Source organism: Astyanax mexicanus, chromosome 1 (assembly GCF_023375975.1).
Source record: "Astyanax mexicanus isolate ESR-SI-001 chromosome 1, AstMex3_surface, whole genome shotgun sequence".
In the NCBI taxonomy this organism is placed as follows: domain Eukaryota; kingdom Metazoa; phylum Chordata; class Actinopteri; order Characiformes; family Acestrorhamphidae; genus Astyanax; species Astyanax mexicanus.
The window spans coordinates 37,159,995-37,175,905 of NC_064408.1; the positions used below are offsets into that span (position 1 = coordinate 37,159,995).

General features: G+C 38.7%; 1 protein-coding gene across 2 annotated transcripts in view; it reads right to left on the bottom strand.

The window, feature by feature from the left end:
• rxfp2l (relaxin family peptide receptor 2, like) overlaps positions 1-15,911 on the bottom strand; it is a 319,695-nt gene that overhangs the window by 295,628 nt on the left and 8,156 nt on the right. Inside the window, exon 1 of one of the 2 annotated variants that reach the window (XM_022685107.2) lies at positions 15,366-15,540. The exons of the other annotated variant lie outside the window; for it this stretch is intronic. Within the exon in view, the coding sequence (XP_022540828.2) occupies positions 15,366-15,426 (61 nt within the window). The 5' untranslated portion in view covers positions 15,427-15,540. Of the gene's footprint in view, positions 1-15,365; positions 15,541-15,911 lie in introns of those variants that run through there. 2 annotated transcript variants of the gene reach the window in all.

Below are 15,911 nucleotides of genomic sequence, written 5' to 3' on the forward strand. Positions count from 1 at the left end.
CGTGGACTGTGTTTTTTTGTTTGTTTTTTCAGAGTGGACTGTGTTTTTTGTTGTTTTTTCAGAGTGCACTGTGGTTTTTTGTTGGATGCGCTGTGTTTTTTGTTGTTTTTTCAGAGTGCACTGTGTTTTTTTTGTTGGATGCGCTGTGTATTTTGTTGTTTTTTTCAGAGTGGACTATGTTTTTTTTTTGTTGGATGTGCTGTGTTTTTTTGTTGTTTTTTCAGAGTGGACTGTGTACTGCATGTATGCAGTAAATCAGACCCATCGCTAACCATTATGGACTCATTGTGCACTCACTGTTAGGCTATGCCAGTAGGTTTTCTGAGAGACATCTGCATGTTGTTTGTTCCTCTAACCCTGTGTTCACACTGGCAAGCCACAAATTGTGTCACCCCAAGTTCTTCTCTTGTGGGTGATTATGGCTGCCTCTGCTGTCATGTGAGGGTGTTCATCGGCATGACCGGTCAATTCCACACCTGATTTCTCTCCAAATTGTCCCTGTATTTGTGCAAAGATGCATCACATAAAACAGAACAGCCCCCTGTGTCTGTGATTGGTCAGAAGACTCTGTTTGGCCAAGCTATGAAGAATGTTGCTTCAATGCATCATAATTTATTCACATAAAGTAGAGAAAATCCCAACTCTATTTGGTGCTCTATTGCCGTGTCGATTGCCACTTGTCGCCAAATCAATGTTAAAAATTGCGCCCTCCAAAAGGAAATGAGTGTCTGCTTCTCGCCCTGTTGCCTATCAGTGTGGACGCAGGGAAAAGACTTTCATGTACAAGGTTCTCTTGGCTGCTGCAAAACAATGTGGCATAATTGCTGAGAAATCGAACAAGCATGGACGTTGTGCAAGGGACTTTGTTCACCATGCCGTGCACACGGAAGACACTAAGTGACAACGCCCGTGATTAGTTGAAGAGGCTCCCTTCTGGGATGATTTGATATAGTGTGCACCGTATGGTCTGAGCACTGACAGGCTGCCCCCCCACCTCTTCAATACCTGCAGCAACGCTGACAGCACTCCTGTATCTATCTTTTAAAGAGAGCCTTTGGACGTGACGTCAAGCATGTGTACTCAGCTTCTTTGGACAATTAACATGAGGTCTGTTCGGAGTGGACCCTGCTCTTTTAAAGCACTGGATGATCTTGGTCACTGTGCTGCAGCTCACTTTCAGGGTGTTGGCAATCTTCTTGTAGCCTTGGCCATCCTTAAGTAGCGCAACAATTCGTCTTTTAAGATCATCAGAGAGTTCTTTGCCATGAGGTGCCATGTTGGACCTTTCAGTGACCAGTATGACAGAGCGTGAGGGTGAGAGCTGTACTACAAAACTAAACACACCTGCTTACTATGCACACCTGAGACCCAGTAACAAATATTAACGATAGTAACGAATTACATGACATTTCAGAGAGAAAATGACAAACAGTGCTTGTCATTAGGGGTGTACTCACTTTTGTTGCCATGGTTTAAACATTAATGGCTGTATATAGAGTTGTTTTGAGGGAAGAATAAATTTACACTGTTACATAAGCTGCACACAGACTACTTTTCACTGTGTCAAAGTGTAATTTTCTCAGTGTTGTCGCATGAAAAGATATACTTAAATATCTGCAGAAGTGTGAGGGGTGTACTCACTTTTGTGATACACTGTGGTTACTTTCGGCTTTATGCAACGTTTGCGGATTTTGCTTCACAGAAAGTATTTTGAGGCCTTAAGGAGGGCATGTGCCCTCTTAGTACTGATCTTGTCACCAAAACACCAAGCCTCCCAAACGCTCTCAGCCCATGGAAATGATAGGGGTAGAATCACTGGAGCAGCAGTTACTCACTGCAGATGGCAGAGAGGAGGATAGTCAAAAGGAAGATGTGGCGGCTCTATTACACTTTCTGTGTGGCAAGTCAGAGGATGTTGAAGATAACAATACCATCCTGCCTTTAGCTCTGACAGCCGGATCTGCTAGCTAGCTCCGTAAGTGAGCTTTCCTCCTGTGGAAATTATGACCTAATTGAAGTATGTAGACGAGCTGCAGCTAAGCTCCACTTTGACTGGCCTGCTTTTCAAGCCAGTGGTGGAGCCGAGGTCTCATTAACTGAATACTGACTGTCACTGACTGGCTTCTTTAAACAATGCAGGAAAACACTGAAGGCTGTCTGTCAAAATGACAGACAAGAACACTCTGCCGTAAACCTGCCAAATATATGTCATATATTTTCTGTCCATTCCCAATTTCCCCAATTTAAAAATCTTCAAAAAGTTGTCTCTCTCAGACAAAGACTAAATCTATCTACCGTACTTTTGCACTATAAGGCGCATTGAATTATAAGGTGCATTTTAAGAGACACTATTAGAACTTCTAATTCAGCAGGTCTCGCCTGTGGTGGTGGTGAAGAGGTTAGCTACCTAAGTAAAGTAAAGCTAAGCTAATTAAACAAATCTGTAATAAAAAATATCTTTTAAAGTCAATCGAATGCTGGATGTTAATCTACACAGATTTCTCTTCTGAAAACTGTTTATTTGGGTGAGTAAAGTGCTTCAGTAAGCTTAGATTCCCGAATTTATCCAGCACTAAGGCCGGAGCATTAGCATTAGCGGCTAAACGTTGGGGGTTAGCGGCAACTACCGCCCGTCAGAGCTACAACGAGGAACCGTGAGTGTTCCGGCAAGCCAGAGCGATATTATCTAGCGGCTCGTCCCATATAGCTTATTTTAACACGGTAAATGCACAGACTTCAGTCCAATATACTCCCCTCTGAATGGAAGAGCTAGCTCAGTTAGCGGGTAATGCTAATGCTGCTCCAGCAGTGCTAGCTGGGGTTAGGAGCAGACTACAGGCACATAATACTCACCTCTGAATGGGTAAATAGTGGCTAACTGCTAATGCTACTTCAGTCCCGGTGCTGGAGAACTAAACTGAAACTCCTGTATAACTCTGTACATCAGCAGAGTGGCTTTACTGCTCCTTACAACCTGACTGGTAAAAATTCATACATAAGGCGCACCGATGACTTTTGGTAAAAATTAAAGAAATTTAAGTGTGCCTTACAGTTAAAAAAATACGGTACTCTAATAACAAGCACACTGAGAGGGTGGGGGCTTATCCTAATATCAGCCACCTCATATTCTTGTCATATTTGTTAAAAATAGCCAATATTTACTTTCTTTTATTGTTACTTTTTAGTAACAACAACAATCTAATACCCTAATCTAACACACACTTCAATATGTTTCATATCTTTTCGCACATTTTGGTTTGCACATAAGAAAGTGCAATCAGCAGACCTAAGATCAGAACCTTTTGTCTCCAAAGGTTTCTAAGAGAGTGTTCTCAGACCTTCGACTTACAAATGACTTTTTTTTTTTGAAGCGAGAGATACACACGATAAACACTACTTTATTATTTATTGCTCATTATTTGACATGCCATCATCATTTATGTTTTCGTACGAATTAACAATTTATGGATCTCAAAAAAAAATAAAAAAGGCCTAGGTCTGCTGTTTGGGATCATTTTGAACTTAAAGACAAACAGGTAAAGGATACTGACCTGTGCGGTCATGCTGTGAAGGTATGCCAGCAGCTCATTTAAGGGAACAGCGATGTTATTTTATTGTTTATTCTGATTATTGTGGAGTTAAAAGTCGGGTTTGGATGCTGGGCACACCTTTAGGAATGAACTCGACTAGGGCTGTCCCTAACGATTATTTTTTAAACGATTATTCTAACGATTATTTTTTTCGATTAGTCGACTAATCTATTTATTGAGAAACATATTTAAATAATTATTATTTTACGTTTTAAAGCAAACGATAAAATACTATATTTATATATAATAACAACAACAACAACAACAACACAAGCCTACTAAACCAAACCCCACACTTATAATCACTTACATGTACAACACGTTTAGATCTATAACGCTAAAAATGGTAAGCTCCCATACACCACAACCGTGTGTTGCACTGTTTTCTGTGACCGCTAGATTTTGTGACCACGGGCAAGTAGTTCTCAGCAGACCGGTGCACTGGCCGATTCGAAACGTGTTCGTTTCTAATGTTTACCCCGACTGGCCAAAACGGTTCAGTTTAGGGCTGAGGGTAAGGTGTAGGTATAGAAAGCTTCCGTTTTGCCAATGAACGCTCATAACCGTGAGCACTGGTCACAAAATTCCGACGGTGACAGAAAACGGTGTAACACCGCAGCGCCGACGGCGCTAGCTAAAATAACTTAAGGCAGCTAGCTTAGCTAAACACCTGAACTTATGAATAATGCTACTGTTTCTGGAAACTGCGAAATGCCATGCACAAATATAAACCAAAAATGTATAATTTCTGCCTGTGGCAGGTTTAAAACCTTTGGTAGACAGCCTTAAGTCTTTTTAAGGACACCCGCGGAGACCCTGATGTAAACGGTAACTTACTGTGTGACCCTGTTGACATAGTGCTCCTGGATGTTTGCGCTCCAAGTGCTCCTTTTGCACATATGGCAGAGGACCACATTGTTGGCCTTTTGCGTGAAATGCTCCCAAACTTTAGATGCCCGCTGGCGTTTTTTTGTAGCTGTTTTCACTACCGCAGTTCTACAGCGGGGGTGTTGTGCCGATTCTGTCCGCGAAGCGGGAGTCAGATTCAGCAGAGAGTCTCTCTCTCTCTCTGTGTCTCTCTCTCTCTCTCTCTCTGTGTGTGTGTGTGTGTGTCTCTCTCTCTCTCTCTCTCTCTCTCTGGCACGTGAACTCCTCCGCGTTTGACTTGCAGAACTGTGTTTAGCTGTTCTTAAAAATCATTTTAATTAAATAATAGTTCTATGCTTCTATGTTACCGTGTTAATTAACATATTTACGACGCGCCGACGCACGTTATGCAAATCGATGTATTTTCGTAATCGATGACGTCGATTATGTCGACGCGTCGCCCCAGCCCTAAACTCGACTGCTTGAAACTTGACTGCGGTCAGGGTTTTAATCAGTCAGTGGCGCACCTGTTTTCCGCCGTCAAGATAGAAACACGCCAGAACTTTACCTGAACACACCTCACTTTCAGACCAACAATACAATTAGTGTAGATACATTCCTAAACTCCTACGGAATTTTGACGGCGCGGGCGCAAGACCTGAAAACAGACTGTTGGCGGGGTGTAAAATAGCAAAGAGCATCGTGACGTGCCTTTTGCAGGGTGTATGATAGAGCCCAATGTAGTACTGTTCCAACTGTAGTGGATTATTTTATTTATAACACTAGCAGCAGCTGGGCAGTAGGCTCAGTAGGGGGTTCTGGAGGAGAAAGATGAGTGCATGGGCAAATGCCCGGGGCATTTAAAGAAAAAGCTCTGTAGATCTGAAAGTGAAGGCCTGAAGTTTAGCTTACTGACAGGTTGTAACCTTTAAAGCACTAAACACAAACACTAATGTTAGCAAAATTACAGGTATAAACAAGATCCAGACTTGAGTAAAAGTACAAAATAAGTGACTTGAGTAGAAGTTAAAGTGTTATTTACGCATCATACTTAAAGTAGAAGTATTAAAGTATTTTTATAAAACATTTTTGTACTTGTAAGTATTGCAAAATGTTCTACTCAAGTACTGAAAGTACTGTTGTGTAGTTTTTACTAAAATAAGTCAAAAGTTTAAATATCATATTGCTTATATTATTTTAAGTGTTTAGGCTTAAGTACTCAACAGCTCAAGTGGATTTGCACAAAGTCTTAAATTAAGTCTCAAAGCAAATTTACCTAAAAGAGAAGCTAAACAGCAAGCTGTTAAGGTCACTAGTTGGTTGGTCTACTGGCACTACTGTATCTCAAAGGTAAAAGAATAAGAGCAGCTTCATCAAACCCAGTAACAGTGTAGAGCATCTACCGCTCCGGCTTTAGTGAAAATGTGGGTTTAGAATGATTGCTAACATTTCAATAATTTTAATGAGCAGTGGGGATTCTAGGATCAGCGGTTTAGGGGCATTGAGCCACACCCCCTTCCTTAAAAAATAAATATATATCGTAAATGAATTTGAGAAGCGTTCCCAGGAAGGGTGAGTGTGTCCTATCAGAAGACATATAACCATTTAGATTCAAATTACAGTCTATTATGTACAAGGGACAGGTGTGTTACTTTTTTAAAACATCTTTTCAGCAGATAAGAAAATGCGTACACACACACACACACACACAGAACGTATCAGGAGCGGAACATCTTTTCAGACAACAGCAGAATAAAAAGCGCTGTTTAATATATTGTGTGCATGCTCAGCGGAGAGAACGTAGATCGTCAATGAGGGTTCCTAAGCTCCTAAAAAAAAACAGAGACGGTAAAATATGTAGTGAAGTAAAAGTGGAAGTAGGGAAAAAAATTATACTCAGTAAAGTACAGAAGTGAAGTAGTTCTACTTCCTTACTATACAGTACAGGCCACACCTTCTCACTCATTGCATGTTTTTTTTATTTTCATGAGTATTTACATTGTAGATTCTCACTGAAGGCATCAAAACTATGAATGAACACATGTGGAGTTTTATGTACTTAATATAAAATGACCTGGCCTCCACAGTCACCGGATCTGAACCCAATCCAGAGGGTTTGGGGTGAGCTGGAACTAGGGCTGTGACGATAATTTTATTACCGCAATACCGCAGTTATGGGAGTCACCGCGGTGATGAGCTCATTACCGTCATTACCGCATTTTTTTATGGCTGTCAAATCTGATTGACTGCGTTTTGAGCGGTAGTAAAATGCTCCATATAAGCACAACTGTGGTGAATTCAGTATTAATATGTCAAGTGTAAGTCCTACACTATAGGGCTGTGCAATATATCAAATATATTTTGATCGCGATAGATATTGGTGTCAAACGATCTCAAAATTCATAATATCGAATATAAAAATTTTTGTCATTTATCTGTGCTGCCGCTGCACTGGCGCGGCAGCGAATGGGTTAAGCAAAACGCGGTGCGTGGTACTCATTGAGGCCAGAACAGCTCTGGAGTCTCCTGCTCACTTCGTCTCCATTGAGGCTGCTGAAGAGAGTGAAGATTAGCAGCACTAATATTGGCTCGGAAATGGAAGCTACAGGGCAGGCTCAGTAAGTTGAGAAAAAAGGAAGAAAAAGACTCAGAACAGAAGAGAATCATCTGCAAGATTTGCGGGAAAGTGGTGTCTGCACCTCTCGCCAACACATCAAACTAATTCACCCACCTCAAGGTAAACCATAGAGCCATGTAAGGTGTTCCGTGGTCACATTTTGAGAAAGTAAAATATATTAATTCATTGTCTGGCTGCTGGCTGTTCTGCGTGAGCACCGCGGAGAACGCGCGGCATTGCGCCTCAGTCTTGGTAAAAATAGTAAGGTTGGTTGAAGTGTAGTTCAAACAGCAAAGCAATGATATAAAACTATAACCACCATCTTTACTGAAATGTTGTTATCTGACCAAGTCTGAGGTAAAATGCGCTGCGCCTTGTCTCTTTCACAGCACGCGGAACTGAGTTCAGAACCGCTACAAATATAACCATATGAAACTCAGTTCAGATAAATAAACTTCAGATGAGTAAGGACACGTAAAGTGAAACAAAAATTGTCAAACATAAAGGACAGGTTTCTATTATTTTAAAATGGAACTAATGTCTTTTTTTTGGTCGGTTGTCTCTTGCGAGCCGATTTCTTAACGTCACAACATTTTAATCAACATATTATATGACGCGGGTCCCGTCAGGATATCTTGCGGCACAGACAGAACTGAATTGTTATTGGCGGGAACAGGAGTTTAATCAATCCAGAGGATGTGGGAGCACATTAATAAATAGTTAAGAAAATTGTAATAATCACGCAGTGATTCTCATGCACGCAACAAAAAAACCCTAAGCACAAAAAAGGAGCGGAGAATGGACCGACACGCGCACACACACACACCGATTTTTTTTTGTAATGTGGTAAGAAACGTGACCGCACTATTCAGCGCGGTTTTAATAAATATTTTTTTTCATTTTAAGCACTAAATGTAATTTATTAAATTTATTTAGGACCGCGGGGCAGGTGCGGCAAAACTGTGTATGTGGCGGGCTGATGCGGGATTAAAAGAAGGATTTTTTTTGCGGAACGGTAACGGGACAAAAAAGAAATGATGTCTGAATTAATTTCCTCCAATCGAATATAATTTAACATGGTTTAAGAATATAAAATAATTCATAAACAAACGAAATATTTAATATTGAGCTAATAGCCCAAGTGCAAAAATACAAAATCTGTAATACTCTGCACTGCACAATTCAAACGAAATAGCCGTAACGCAGCTGCGCTCCTGCCCTGCGATGCAGCCGAAGCCTGGTGGGAGGCAGCAGTTAACCGCAATATCGCGGTGATGCGTTAGTTTTTTACCGCGGTTATAAAAAATCAATACCGCCCCAGCCCTAGCTGGAACACAGAGTGAAGGCAAAAGGTGCTTTTCCACCGGCATGGTGCCGGTGCTGGTGCCAGGTTCCCGAACGGTTCTTTGCGTTTCCACCACAAAATCACAGGTTACAGCAAATCTGTAACACGACCGGCCAAAGGGCTGAAGCCTCTCCGGGGCAAAGTTTTTTACAAACCTCACCTCCATTCACAGCTGAGAGCAGCAGAAGCAGCTAAATGAATAGAAATGAATCAACAGTGCTTCACTGAGGATCAGCAGCACAAGTTTTAAGAGGAGCTCTGGTTCCGCTGTGTTGTTTTCAAATCGCCCCCGGGCTTCTGTTTACACTCACATTCACAAATGTAGTGAGTGTCTCCTTAGAGCAGTGGAAACACGGGCCGGTTCTTAACAGGTTCGCAGGAACCGGCACAGGGCTCCAGCACCAGCACTTTGTTGGTGGAAAAGAGGTAAAAGGCCAACAAGTGCTAAACACCTCCGGGAACTTCTTCAAGACTGTTGGAAAACAGAACATTTCAGGTGGCCACCTCTTGAAGCTCATTGAGAGAATGATGCCAAGAGTGTGCAAAACAGTAATCAGAGCAAAGGGTGGCTATTTTGAAGAAACTAGAATATATATATATTTTTTTCAGTTATTTCACCTTTTTTGTTAAGTACATAAAACTCCACGTGTTCATTCATAGTTTTGATAAGTTCAGTGAGAATCTACAATGTAAATACTCATGAAAATAAAGGAAACGCATTGAAAAAGAGAAGATGTGTCCAAACTTTTGGCCAGTACTGTACATCTCTAATTTAAATGCAAGCGGTCACCTAGTGTACCACCATAGGTCCCCATACCACAGTCTGAGAACCACTGAAAGGACAGAGAGTAAGTACCTACTATGGTGTGGTAAAGGAAGTAAACCCCATTTTAAACTAGGCATTAATAAACATGTGTAGGTGATACTTATTAATGTATAGTTTAAAATGGGGTGAACTTCCATTACCACACTATAGTCCACTCCATATTACTGCTGGGAAAAAAGCTCCATTTATCTGCTATATGTGGTGTTAAGAGTCCATGCTCTTCTGAATACAAAACCAATGAGCTTGTTTGGTATGTTAATTTAACAAAAAAAACTGGCAACAATTATTATTATTACAAAATTAAATTAACATGAAAATCACTGGTAAAAAAATACACTACCAGAATAAAAGGTAAAAACTATCTCTCGAGTGGTACTTCTCTTGTCACTGGGACAATAATACCCTCAAATGGTATAAATTCTGTACCTTTAGATAGAATGTTTTGTACTATATTCCTTTGCAGGTGCTTTTATCCTACTTGTGAGGGATGAAACTGAACCTTAAGGATCAGGCTGTACCTTTAAGGGATCCTCGGCACAGTTTGTGCTTTGATGAACAGAAAATGGACCTGTACATTACCTTTTTTTCTGACTGTGCAGATTGTGATGGAAACGTTACATCTCTGTCCATCAAAATGACAGACAAAGATGAAGCAATCTCTGCCCTGCAGCAGATCATGACCTGTTTGATGGGAAATGACTGTCCACTTGGCCTCTATCTGCTAATGCAGCTATTTCTCCTCTACCAGCGAAGAAAGATAAAAGAGTATTGGGATGGTAACGGAGGTAAAGCTGTGTGTGTACTGTGAAACACTGGATTTAAAAAGTGGCACCAATTGTAAAGCACAGAGTTAAAATAATCCATATGGATTTTTTGTGTGGAAAATAAGGATATTTGTTTTTTTTTATTATTATTTACAACAAGTCATCTAAAAGCTCCATAGGGATACATTCATTTCAGACTCTTCAGAGGCCCCCTAGTGGAAATAATAGGGAATAAAAGTAGAAATGGCTCCGATATTGCATTAAACTGCATGGATGTGAACAGCTATGTTACTATAAGGAGAAATTCTAAATTATACGCACTGAGTGATGTGTATTTTTATATGAGAGGTATATTTTTTTCAGAAAATGAAAATAAATAAAAAAATAAATAAAATACCACTTCAGTTTCTCAATCAGTTTCTCTGATTTTGCTATTTACAGGTATATGTTTGAGTAAAATGAACATTGTTGTTTTATTCTTGTTGTTGATTAATTGCACACTGAAGGTGACCCCTTAGACTGAACATTACTTGTGTAACTATGCACAAGCACATGTTCCACATTGCTGTTCTCCAGCTCGCATATGCAAAGCACGACAGACTGTTTCTTACATTTTGCATTTCAAATCCTTGGAAAAACACTTCAATTTAAATGGCAAAACAGTAACTGAGATGCAATTAAATTAGCACTACAAACAGACCTCCAGTAAACTCACCTCATCTTTTGTAAGAACACTGAACAAATGAAGGACAGTGTGAGTGAGATTATAAACAGCAAGGTGGTTGCAAAAATGTTTCCTGGAGCCCCTCTAATTTTGTGTTTATGACAAAGTGAATCACTATACTAAACTTTAACAGTATTTTTAGAATACAGATCTACAGATCAGATAAAACAGGTTTTAATTTTGAAGAAGAAAAAAAAGTTGAATTACAAATTCTGAAGGTGTATCATAATTATAGATAAAATTCTTGGCTAAAATGTACCAGTGTGTCATATTAGGTGAAGTAAAAGGCAATGGGATGGTCAAACAGAAAAGGTTCAACAATGGCAAACAGCAGTAACAAACAAATATCATACCAGGGTAGTTAAACAGTCCAGAGGTCATACACCGCAGGGCAAAATCAAAGGGCAAGAATCGAGGTTGAGGTCGGTCAAAATGGGCGATAAACACAGGCAATAGGATAATGCTTTGTATGAGGATAAACAGTCAATACGCAGCACTGACTAAGAGCAAACGAGCCCATTTTATAGGGATAAACCATGTGGCTAGTACTCAGGTGATCTGCTTCCAGAAAGTGTCATGTGCGTAATATCTGTCTGTGGTGCATCCGGACTATGTAGTCCGGTGGCTGCAGATCGCAGGCAGAGCTGAGTGTGGGAGAGACATGAGCGCTTTCAGTGCCAGGTGTGACAAAGTGCAACCTGTTCATTTTTTATTTATTTTTTTCATCAAATTTTTCTAGTTATTACTTTGTTTTTGCCGACACTGTCAGATTCAATAAAAAGCTAATTCTTATTGGGTCTAAAATGCATGTAGATTATACATATTGTTAACTGTTTAATGTTGCATATTCTCTTTTGTTAATTTTTTTTTACAGCTTGACATAAATAGGATATAAATAGTATATACATAAATGTTTTTTTTATGAATTTGTGACAAATATGTAGGACACATTTTGAGCCACCTGAAAATAATAGTAAATATTGTTAAAAACTCATGGTTTCCAATTATTAATACATGTTACAATGTAATCTTTCATGTAGTAAATACATCATTAAATTCTTACTTTTTCCTTTTTTTTTTTTTTTTTATAAAGTTGAATTTATTATCTCCTTTCCTGAAGACAGCTGATTTTGTAGGCAATAGGCCAGTGTATAATAATTAAATAAGTGAAAATGAAAAATAAACCTAATAAATCATACATGTTTGCAAAGGACCCCCTGGTTATAGCCTTGATTATTTTTATTATTGAAAATAATTATTATTTTCCAACAGAATTAGCACTTTTCTTGGTAGGACACATTTAATCCAAATTCAACTCTGTTGCTGTCTTTTATTTATTTATTTCCATTTTTTCCCCCAATTTGGCTGAGTCAATTCATCCCCTGCTCTCTAAGATTTCCCCTCTTACTTGCAAGCATGAGAAAATGCTGCCTCTGATACACTCAAGCCAGCCAGCAATGTTTTGCAGTGCAGCATCACAGTGGCAGTGATGATTGAAGAGAGGCCAGGCCAGTTGTGCTCTCTCGGACTCCGGCTGCTGATGGGAAAGGAGTAAGTCCCAGGATTCAAAGTCTTTTCTGCCTTGACGGAATAATTTACTAGCTTTAGCTTTAGATGATTTGGGAGAAGTCTGTAAGAGAGGGGGAATTTTTTGGGCTGGAGTTCAGGTGGCTTCTGCTTGTGAAAGGAAGCCAGTTCCCCTCTGATAAGCGCAGCCAGAAAAGAGAGATGGGTAGGAATGAAAGATGACAGGGTTAAAATGGAGGAGATGGAGCAGTGGAGAGTGGTGAAGACTGGTAGTAATAAGTTGAATAAGTTAGGAGTGGAATTTACTGGCTGTTAGATTTGGGAGAAGGCTTCGGTATGCAAGTTTTAAATATCGAAACAGCCATCAAAAGGAGAGGGAACTCGGAAAAGTTTGGGCTGAATTCAGGTTCAGCTTCAGCTTGTCATAGAAAGACAGTTTCAACTCTACTATAATAGAGTCAGAAAGGAGAGATAAAAGAGTTTAAGAGAAAATATGGGGGTGGTTTAGCTTTTAAAAAAAGTCCAGGGAATTTACAGGAGCTTCAGGTATGTTCCTTGTCCAAGAACGTAGTTATTTCATAATAATACTTATCTCAAGTGTGTATAATTTTGAAGGAAAACTGCCATTTTACAATATTTGTATATATTAATTTTTTTAAATTAAGAGACTGCTTCAGGTTCTGAATCAGTTTCTCTGATTTTGCTATTTATAGGTTTATGTCTGAGAATGAACATTGAACATTGTTGTATTATTCTATAAACAAAAGACAACATTTCTCCCAAATAAACATATTGTCATTTAGAGCATTTATTTGCAGAAAATGGCTGAAATACCATAAAAAAATTGCATAAAAACAGAGCTTTCAGGCCTAATGCAAAGAAAACAAGTTCATATTTATAAAGTTTAAATAGTTCAGAAATGCATATTTGGTGAAATAACCCTGGTTTTTAATCACAGTTTTCGTGCATCTTGGCATGTTCTCCTCCACCAGTCTTACACACTGCTTTTGGGTAACTTTATGCCTGCACTCCTGGTGCACAAATTCAAGTAGTTCAGCTTGGTTTTATGACTTGTGATTATCCATCTTCTTTTTTGATTATATTCCAGAGGTTTTCAATTTAGTAAAATCAAAAAAACTCATAATTGTTAATTGGTTTCTTATTTTTTTTCCAGAGCTGTATATATTATAGATTTATCTCTGAATGTTGAGACTTATTTTGCTTGTGTGCAGAGTTTTGACACAATAAGCCAAATTGCACAAGTGTGTAAACAATTAAGAAAAGCTGTAAATAACAAAAAAAAACCATTTATATTTAAATATTGATTTAATTAAGATCTTGAACGATTATTTTTACGTACTTTCTTTTTTGTTTTGTAGATTTTTTTTAGTTAACTACATACTTTGAACACACAAACTGTCCCTTAGAATGTGTCAACATTTCTCGACCAATAGAAATTCTCCAAAATTACCTCAAAACTCTTTTTACACTGATGTCCACTGAAAGATAAGAAAGTTTATCTCTCTCCTGTAAGGTGGCTCTTTTAGAGATACATTGGACTGTGACGATATAAAGTATATCTTTTATAGTTCATTTACTTATTGATGGAGATTCACTATATGCTTTTTTAAATTTTTCATATGTTTGTGTGTGTGTGTTCTCTCTCTCTGTGTGTGCTCTGTGCATGACTGTCCATCATCCTTCAGACTTCATTCATAATTCAGCAATCACAGTAGTATCCAGCGGTCAGCAATGTATTCAAGCCAGCGGAAATCACCAGAAACCTTTTAAAGTCTTCAAGAAGGACATTTACCACAGAAACACACTCTTCTGATGGTGCACAGTGTGGACGACATCTTTATCTCACTATTAAAACTATTAAACACTGTAAAACATACTGTAAAGATCAGACACAGTAAATTAAGTAGAGGTGCTAGAGTGGCAGAGCTCAGAGTTCCACTGACATCTGCACAAACAAACTAGCAACAGATGAGCACTGACACCGTGTAATAAATCACACAAACACACACACTGGCAGTTCACGGCAGCCTACAGTGAATTATATGTGCATTCATTTAAATATATGGATACGTCCATATTCAGATATTTCAACCACTTATTCATATAAACATATATTAACTCATGAAATCACTGACAGATAAACAATTTGTTTTACATTTGTTTGGTGTAGATATTCACACAGTCACTTCAGCCATCAATCTATATTCATACATGTAGTGCTCCATTCATCAATATTATCTCTGATCCAATAATCAATACTGACTTGCTCTCTGATCCATTTATCCTTCCTTGACCCTCATTGACTCTATTTATCAGTATTGACACATACAAAAATCCAGGTTGAATCATTTACTAATCTGCTTATCCGTATTCACTAATTTGCTAATAGTTAATCTATATTTACTGATACTTTTATTCATATTTTATTGGCCTGTTTATGCATATTTACTTATTATTTTAATCCATTTATCCAAATTCACTTCTGCACTTATCTGATCATCCATACTCACTTGTTCACTGATCTATTTGTCCATATTCACTCATTCACTGATCTGATCTTAAATATTCACTCAATCACTTATCGATTTATCTGTTTTCACTTGTTCACTAATCTGTTCATCAGTATTTACCTAATCACTAATTCATTTATCAATATTCATATTTACGTATCCGTTTATTCATATACACTCTTTCCCTGATTTGTTAATCAATATTTATCCATATTCACTTCTTGATCTATTCATTTTAAACCATTTACTTATTTCTGTGTCAAAATATCAAACTATTAATATGCATACTTTCTCTTTTTTTCTGTTTGTAATTACTTATTCATTTATCTACCAAGATTCACTTACATAGACAGAAAGAAGATGCTTAAAGAAGCGGAGAGAAAAAAAGAGAGTGCAATTATTTGTAATTGTTATCTTTGTTTTTAAATGTGTGTGTGTGTGTGTGTGTAGCAAGAAGAGGAGATACAGTGTAGTTAAATCTCACATACACTACAGAACCAACACAGCAGAGATTGAATAAGAAAGAGAGGGAGAAGTAAAGAGAAGGAAAAAGAGAATAAATAAAGAATCGTACCTGCTGGAGAAGCAAAGGAGAGGGAGAGCGAGCAGATGAGCAAGAGGACGACAGCAAACATGGTGTGTGCGTGTGTGTGTGTGTGTGTGTGCGTGTGGTGCTCCGAGAGATGCGAGAGCGCGTGTCAGAATGAACTGAGCAATCGACAGAGAGGTAAAGAGAGAGAGAGAGAGAGAGAGAGAGAGAGAGAGAGAGAGAGCGGGAGAGTAGTGAGGTACACAGAGAGAGGGGGAGAGAGAAGATAGTAATGAGGTAAGGAGAGAGAGAGAGAGAGAGAGAGAGAGAGAGAGAGAGAGAAAAAGACAGCAGGAGTAGCTAGGTAAAAAGAAGGAGTGGTGAGGGAGAAAGATAGAATAGCAAACTAGAGAGAGAGTAGTGAGGGAGAGAGTAGCAAGGTAAATAGAAATTGAAAAAGAGAGACTGAGAAAGACAATAAAGAAAGAGAACGAGAATATGAAGAGACAGAGCCAGAGTTGAGAGGTAGAGAGAGCAGTGAGGTAGAGAGTAGTAAGGTAAATACAGAGTAAAAAAGAGAGAAGAGAGAGA